The sequence below is a fragment of the Lepisma saccharinum genome, chromosome 4, assembly GCF_977018435.1.
Source record: "Lepisma saccharinum chromosome 4, izLepSacc3.1, whole genome shotgun sequence".
Lineage (NCBI taxonomy): Eukaryota > Metazoa > Arthropoda > Insecta > Zygentoma > Lepismatidae > Lepisma > Lepisma saccharinum.
In genome coordinates this window covers 9,299,102-9,307,731 of record NC_139232.1, presented here as the reverse complement: position 1 = coordinate 9,307,731, position 8,630 = coordinate 9,299,102, and the positions used below count along the sequence as shown (strand labels likewise).

Below are 8,630 nucleotides of genomic sequence, written 5' to 3'. Positions count from 1 at the left end.
TGATAAAAATATGTACCAGTGAAACAGAAAGTAAAATTCGTGTGGGTAGCATATGCAGATGATGTAGACTTATTAGGGGATGATGTGAATACAATTAAGAATAATGCTAAAATATTTTTCAAAACTGCTAAAGAGATAGGTTTGGAAGTTAACAAAGAGAAAACTAAATATATGCTTACAGGCCGAAACCAAGTGTTAGGTAATAATCAAAATCTAATTATTGATAACAACTCGTTTGAACCAGTTTCCAAATTCAAATACTTAGGAGTAATATTAACAAATGAAAATTATATTAAAGAGGAAATAAAAGTAGGCTTAATTCAGGAAATGCATCTTACTTCTTTCTTCATAAACTTTTGTCTTCTCGTTTAATATCTAAGACACTAAAAGTTAAAATGTACAAGACAGTAATTTTGCCTGTAGTATTATATGGGTGTAATACTTGGTCCCTTACATTGAAAGAGAAACATAAATTGAGGGTATTTGAATATAAGATTTTTAGGAAAATCTTTGGACCTAAAAGGGATGAGGAGACAGGTGAGTGGAGAAGGTTACATAATTTGTATTCATGCCCAGATATTATTAGAATAATTAAATCAAAAAGACTTAGGAATGACACGAATGGGAGAGGAAAGAGGAGTTTACAGGATTCTTGTTGGGAAACCTGATGGTAAGAGACCTGTAGGAAGGCCAAGACGAAGATGGATGGACAAGGTTGAGATGGACATAAAGGGAATCGGTAGAGATGGAAAAGAGTATATAGATCTTGCTCAGGATAGGGACAGGTGGAAGGCCTGTGTTGCTGCAGCCATGAACCTTCGGGTTTAAGAAGGCTAGAGAGTTAGTTAGTTATCCAATGTTAAATCATTTTTTACGTTGACATGCAACCACTGTTGGAAATACTACTAATTGTTAGTGCATACATGGACATTGTCATTTGAGGATTAAAAGTGGTAAACGTTGTAAATTGCAAAAGCGAAAGTGTTGGGAAATCGCATCGTTCCATACATCAGCCCGTAAGAACGTGCACACTAGTGACCTCTTTACACGCTCTTTGAACTACTTAGAGGGCTACCAGCCACTTTCACGGTTACCACATTATAAAACATGGCACATTTCACAGTTTAACGTGGAAAACGGTGTTTGAATTATTGTGGCACTTACAGCATTTACGAATTTTAGTCTTCATTTATATACCATAGCAGCTAAACATGTTTATTGAATTGGGATTATATCTATCACATTCGTTAGGATATACGTAGTACATATAGGTAGTAGACTTTTAGGCAGATACCTGTTACTAAATATTTTACAACAGGGCTATCTAGTGGTAAAAAATTGAAAAATGGTTAAAAATTGAAAATACTTTACTTGAGAGATAGGATTCATTCTCTCTTCATTTTAACGGTTAGTGTCCACATTTATAACGACATCTTGGACACAGTGACAGCCAATAACAGGGTGGCGTGGGCGAGGAGGTAGTTGACCCCCACTTTTTGCCCCAGCACTATGGCCTCTTAATGCTAAGCCTTGTTTGCCATGAAAAAGTAAACTGTCCTTTTCTTGTCCACCCCTTTAATAATGCATATATATATATATATTCCCACTCTTCCTCTCCTATTTTTTCCGTCGGCATTCGTTTCTTCATAGTCTCTGTACCAATTTTCACCGAAACCTGATTCTTCGAACGGGCTCCAGAACGCTCTGAGTGGGTGTGTCTACGAGAACGCTCAGCTGCGACCAGTCACGAAAATTGACTGCTAAGAGCCCTATAACTGGGCCTTCTAACGTGACCACATACTAATTGTTTGCAATTACAATTACGCCTAGTTCTAATAATGCATATGTGGTTAAGTCGACCTCCTTCGCCAAGTGGTTAGCACAGCACGCTACGACGCCAGGGGTTCCCCGTTTGAATCCCGCTGTAGGCATGGGTGTTTTACATGAATGTCCTCATCGTTTAACATAACCTTTAACATCGATTAACATCGATTAACCTTATAAGGTTAACAAAAAATAACTACATCTCTGGTATTCCTAAACGCGAAGGTTTATTGTAGCAGAAGCACATCTCGTCCACACGTGCCTACCCTGGGCAAGATCAATCTTCTCTTGACCATACTTACCTATTTACTTCAGCTCCATACTCATGTTGTAATTTCATCTTCTTCTTGACCTTCCCACTGAGAAATCAAACATTCGAATCGGCGGAAGGGTCCTTCCTGCCTCAAAATTTGGAGGTTGACGAGTGTCTGTTCTCGAGTGAAGGACAGAAGGGTGAAGAGACTTGCAACCCAAGCTGGCAACCACTTGAAACAATACCCTTTTGTTCGGGTTTTGACAGCAGTTAAAAAAAAATCTTTTCGCGCCATCGGCAGTGATGAATCAAACGAGAGCTTCGTATTATTCTGGATCAGAAACTTTGCGGTTGGTCAGCCCCATCTGCACGGGTGAAGTGAAGTCCAGCTTAAACGTACCAAGTACTTTTTTTGCAATGATTTATTAAATAATGTGAAGCTAATTGTGTGTCCAAAGAATTTTCAGTGCTGCTACTGAAAGATGTGTTTCCATAAATGTTCAACGTGAACAAAGAGTTCACTAAGATGTTGAGAGGAATTTTGTGACACGAAAAGAAATACATACATCTTCAAGTGTTAAATTATGCTTGTATGTGAAACCTGGGAATGTGTATATTTTGTGGAGAAAGTGAGGAATTATAACTGTTCGATCAGTACAGTTTAAGGACAGAATAGTCAAGATTTGTAATGATATGCCACTATTAGTACTCATTTACATGCTCAACATGCTGTTTATAATTGAATTTCTTCAACATATTTCCGTACTGAGAAAGATACCCGAAAGCTATTATCTTCTGCTCGTGAAGAAAACTGCTTTGGGATATCCAAGAAGCAGAAGTCAGTGAGAGAGCATCCAGACTGAATGAGAACTGAATTCTTCCAGACAGCCAGTAAGCTTTCTTTAGAATCTTGAAGATCAACTACAAACAGTAAATGATTCTTCTTATAAAATGCAAGGATACTTAAATGAGACTGACTGCACCCTTCGGGCTTACTGTGTCAGGATTTCATAACCTTTACAATTATGAATAAAGTAATTTTTCCATTTTTGATTTTCATAGAACAATACTCATTTTACTTCATAAATTATATAATTTTCAACGTCAATTACAAGCTGAAGTACACGATATTACACAGGATACAGCCAAGTTAATTTCGAAAGCCAGATGTGTATGTGTATGCATATGTGGAGGAGAGGGGATAAGAAACAAACAACCTGTGCCCTAAAGAAATACGTACAATGTAAAAAAGGAGATAGTAGAGAAAATAAGCTACATCATTTCACACAATCTAACATAAAAAAACCCACTTACGTTCTAATTATTTCCTTGCTGGGCATTGCTTTTATCCACTGCCTCTGCTAATAGTGATTATGAAAGAATTTGTTGGCCAGGCCTACCGTTTCAAAGTAATTGATGAAAAACCTTTTCCTTTGCCGCCATTTTCGAAGATGGCGAACTTTCCGGAAAGAGATTGGTAAAGTATTTTTTATTTGAATAAAGAAAATTACATATTTTGCCACATTCTGGCACAAAAATTATGTATTGCAATTATTTCCTCCAATATCACTCATTGATTGCTTCCTCTCTTGTAGGTTAAAATAACTTTCTTAAAATTATATGTTCTTTGGCATTAAACGGGAGGATAAAAATTTATGAATAGAAAAGTAACATACGTTGCCAGAATTAAGTCTACGTTTATTTTCCACTTCAAGTCGTTTTTATTTGTTAATATTAGTCCCAAAAGTATTTGGTTGGATTTGATTTGTATTATTCAGCTTCGCTTTTCTGCACTTTTGGATAATAGGACGATGACGATGACGATAACGATGATTTATTTATTTGCCATCTCCAATTAAAGAGGCATATATATAAATAATATAAATATGAATACAAGTGAAATTAAATAGCATGCATACATATTACATAGACATAACTATATAATGACGTGCTCGTATAAAGAATATATAAAATATTCATAAATCCACAGCCAATATTATCATAAGAGAATTAGTCTAAAATCACATATCTCCTTAATATATTTTTAGATTAGATTTGCTTAGAATAAATATAACCATAATAATAATGGAGATATGCTTCGCAACGTATTTGAATTTAAAATTATATTGAAATGAATTGTTTTCTACAATTAAGTTTTGATCATTAGCGAGCACTTGGTTTTGGTCTGCAAACATGTATTTTGTTTCCTATATCCTTTGAAGATTTAAATTTAAAATTTCTTTCTGATCTCTTCAGTATTAATAATACAGGAACACTGCAGAATATTCTGAAGCATCTGAGCTGAAATACAAATACCGGATATTTATTGCTGCTCATTTAATTAGTGTAAATTCTGTTACAGTGGCTGCTTCGGAGACAGGAGTACAAATAATAACGAGGGGATCGGGGAAAGTCCTTTGATGGGATCAGTCATATAAAAGTCGGTTGGGGGATTGCAAGAGGCATAAGCGGCTTTCTCCTCTTCTGATAAGGAACTTTCGCGATCTGATCCGACATGAAGACCTCCGTAAGTATCTTTCTTGCTTCCAGATGATTTCCCAGGTTTTGCAATCGGGGGAGGGGGTGAAATATAAGTGAGTTGGGAGTCAGTTTTCAAGGATGTAGTTGTGAGAGAATTTAGAAAATGATACTATAAGTGAAATTTATTTTCTTCAAAATTATTTTCTGTTATTTCTATAACAATGTCGATGAAATTTTTGCATTGGTGGAAACAGAACTAAATAACAATTACAATATTCTATCCCGGGAAGCTCTGGAGCAAGGCTGCGCATTGTGGTAGAGAAGGGGAGAAAACGATTGGGCGGAGAGAAGCAGTACACATTGCTCTAAAGACTGGAAGCTGCAGTCCCTTTTCCCTCCTCCACGCAATCCTGTTCCCTCTCACGCGTTCGTTGGTCACTCCTGCGTAGAGACTTGCTCTCGTTCGCTTGCTCAAGAGATTTCTGGGACGGAGTATAAACAGGCCAATTTCATTTTTAAAATGTAAAAATTATATTATAAAAATAACATTAAGACTGAGAAATATATTTCACAAATGAAAATTTCTAAATTGTCCTTTCTAAGTAAGGTGGAAAGAATAAATCACGAATTGTTATACTAGTAAATAATTAGAATTATGTCTGTTCCGATACTCTTACCGATTACCACCGATACCAATAACTATCCTTGAAAAATATAACAATTAAAGTTGTTCAAAATATCGATTAATATTTTCCACTCCACCTATATGTACAAGTTTGAATTAAAATATTCGAGAGAATGTTAAAATAACTTGTATGGGGTCACAAAATCCATGTTTTCACACAATGCTTGTGTAAAATAAATGAATACTTCACACTTTGCATAATTTCCAGCATAATTACACTGACATATTTGTGGACCCCCCGAAAGACAATTATTCCGGAAAGTATTGGCAGGTATTGGTAAATTAATTCCAACCGGTGTTTCCGATACCGATACCAATACTTCGGCAACGGTATCAGTATTCCTAATTATAAGAAGATACAAGTTTATCTATTTAACGGTACACGGAGAAAAATCTCTTTGATTCCTGCTAGAACCTTATCATATCATATTGAGCTTTAGTTGGCCAATTCATCGCCAAATAATTGGCTATGTTTAAATTAAATGCCACATTAAATGGAGTTTGTCAAATGTCTAATGATTTTACTACTTATATCTATTTTAACACTATGTTTCGAGAGAGCTCGAACTAACTACTCCACGGCGAAGATCTGTGGCAGTGTTTGAAAGTAAATAACTACTAGTAACGCACTTACAGGTAACAGTTACTTTATTAGCATAACCAATCAGAAGCGACCTCTAGGTCACGAGGGCAGGTGTAATGGCGGCCGCGTGAGATGTAAGCAATGTATCACTTCAAATTTTTGAAAGCCGATAACTATTCACCCGCGAGGAATAACGTTTCGTATAAAACGTTATTAGATACAAATCAATGGCGCTGTTTAAATACATACTTTACAACGTTTACTGTATACGTATGGAAGAATATTTTAGTCGTTTCAAATGTAAACATAGCACACTCAGCATAGAAGGTGTAACTCGACGTACCTTTCATGCTGTATATGTTATACATTGTAATCGGAAAATCTAGCCGAAAGGTTACACGAAATGCTTGCGTGTAAAATACTATCTGCTATAAGATTTTTGGAAGCATTTACATAGCATTTATGCTAAAAAAAAATGTTAAAGGAAATGCTTTCGTCTAAAACCGGCTTAACTTGAAACTAGCTACACGAAATGTTGCATACAGCGTAACTCTGTTTTGTGAATCGAAGCACAGACTAGAAGCCATTTCATTTTAAATGGAATACATGTAACGGTTTTGCACTCAATTGCTCCATTTTCAGGTAAAATGGGATAATGATCTATACAATTGCAGGTTTTTGTTAAATTCATTATTTTTCAACTGATTACGATGGCTGAAGTTGCTGAGCTGAACTTGTGAATGATGGGGTCATCACTATACTCTATCCAGGGAATCTCTGGAACAAGGCCGCGCATAACGCTAGAGAAGGGGAGAAAGCGATTGGGAGGAGCGAAACAGAACACACTACTGCAAAGGATAGTAACTGCAGTCGCTTCTTCCTCTCCACGCAATCCTGCTCCCTCGCGATTGTTCATTGGTCGAACCTATCGAGTTACCATTTGCACTGAGGCTTGCTTTCGTTTGCTCGCTCCACAGATTCCCGGGACAGAGTATAGGGTTGCTTAAATTTTCAAGACCGTCACGCTACACTACTTGCATTTCGGTAGTTTAACTTATTTTGAATTCAATTTCAGATCTTTGCCCTTATAGCTTTGGCTATAATTGCTAGAGCCAAGGAGGAACATGACAATGATTCTGTGGAAAAACAACAGCAGAAAAGAGGAGTTTCTGGATTGGGTGACGGAGGTTTCGGCGGAGGCCACGGAGGAGGTTTCGGAGGAGGTCATGGAGGAGGTTTCGGCGGAGGCCACGGAGGAGGTTTCGGCGGAGGCGGTTTCGGTGGAGGACACGGAGGAGGAGGAGGTGGTGGTGGTTTCGGAGGAGGCGACGGAGATTTCGGAGGTGGCGCAGGAGGCGGAGGCGGAGGTGGTGGGGGCGTCGACCTGGGTGGTGGAGGCCCCAACATAGTTACCGTCACGAGGAACGTTCCTGTTCCCGTAGCCCAACCCGTTCCCTACACGGTCGAGAGGAGAGTCCCGGTGTTCGTTCCCGTTCAGATACCCGTGGCAGTCGACAGACCATACACCGTCTACGTTCCAAAGCCGTACCCTGTTCCAGTGTCCAAAGCGGTCCCTGTTCCTGTGGAGAGAAAGGTCCCTTATCCCGTTTCCAAACCGTATCCCGTCTCCATCGTGAAGGCCGTGGGAGTCCCCGTGTCCAAACCTTATCCTGTCTCCGTGCCGAAACCCATCCACGTCCCTGTGGGAGTTCCTCACCCCGTGCACGTCCCTCAGCCGATCGTTGTTCCCGGAGGAGGCGGAGGCAACGGAGGAGGTGACGGAGGGTTCGGAGGAGGACACGGAGGAGGTGACGGAGGGTTCGGAGGAGGACACGGAAGCGGAGGAGGGTACAAGCATTAGAAAGTGAGACGATGATCACGGAGTAAGTAAAAAACATAATTATTATATTCAATCCCTCGCACGTTTAATTTCTATACTAAGACTTGTTTCAATGACAGATAAAACACTGCATATGCTCACCATAGCAGTCTATAACTATTCAGTAAAAAAACATGTAACAACGTGACGTTTCAACTCTCTATAAGAATCTTCCTCACACTTGAAACTTTCCATTATAGTTTAGTTACTAGTAATAATAATTAAATAATTCTTTTTAAAGTGTTACATTTTCGAAAGTAATGATATCGTGTTGACTAAAAATCGCTGTTTACTTTTCGTTTCCTTTTTAATTTTTTCTTTTCATTTCCACTTTTACAGTTTCTCCAACATTTTTTGAACATCTATCAAGTAAAATTCAGTATTGACTGACTATAAGTTAGTAGATATCAAGATTTACATCAAACTATGTCAGAGACTTGTCAGATTTTAATTATTTCATCTTTTGTGTATTTCAGATGTTTCGCTGGGCGGTTAGCGGACAAGTAGCAAGATGCATTATGCTCCTTCAAAATATTTGGATATTATTTTGTTTTGTTATGTAATAAAATTAAATTTTCTGAAATGAAACTGTGTTCCGTGAATTGTTTACCCTAGGAGTATTGCAACCAAGTTTTGATTTCTATTATGGGTGTATTACATGCAAACACTTCCCCATGGATTCCGCCATGGAGAAGCCTACTGCTATTACACACACCACTTCCCCATCATATTTTGCATCGTTGTTGTCTGTTGTGGAGAGTCGAGGTTCTTGTGATTCCAGTTCGGGAAAATGCGCAGATCAGGAAAATGATGTGGGGGAAAATGACACAGTGGAAGTTAACAGTGACTTCCGCGTGTGGGTTTAGCTCCATTGTGAGTACTGCTTTCCCATGCGGAAATCCATGTGCAGAAACACCTGGAAAAG

General features: G+C 38.3%; 1 protein-coding gene across 1 annotated transcript; it reads left to right on the top strand.

Moving 5' to 3' along the window:
- Positions 1 to 4,592: 4,592 nt before the first annotated feature.
- Positions 4,593 to 7,687, top strand: LOC145986845 (uncharacterized). The gene is made up of 3 exons (XM_083121317.1): positions 4,593 to 4,604; positions 6,902 to 7,172; positions 7,236 to 7,687. The coding sequence occupies exons 1-3, from the start codon at positions 4,593 to 4,595 to the stop codon at positions 7,685 to 7,687; spliced, it is 735 nt and encodes a 244-aa protein (XP_082977443.1).
- The last annotated feature ends 943 nt before the right edge of the window (positions 7,688 to 8,630 follow it).

Excerpts from the sequence above, each read along its gene's own strand:
- LOC145986845 (XM_083121317.1), top strand. Across the intron at positions 7,173-7,235 it reads CGACGGAGATTTCGGAGGTG|TTACCGTCACGAGGAACGTT; the intron begins GCGCAGGAGGCG and ends GCCCCAACATAG.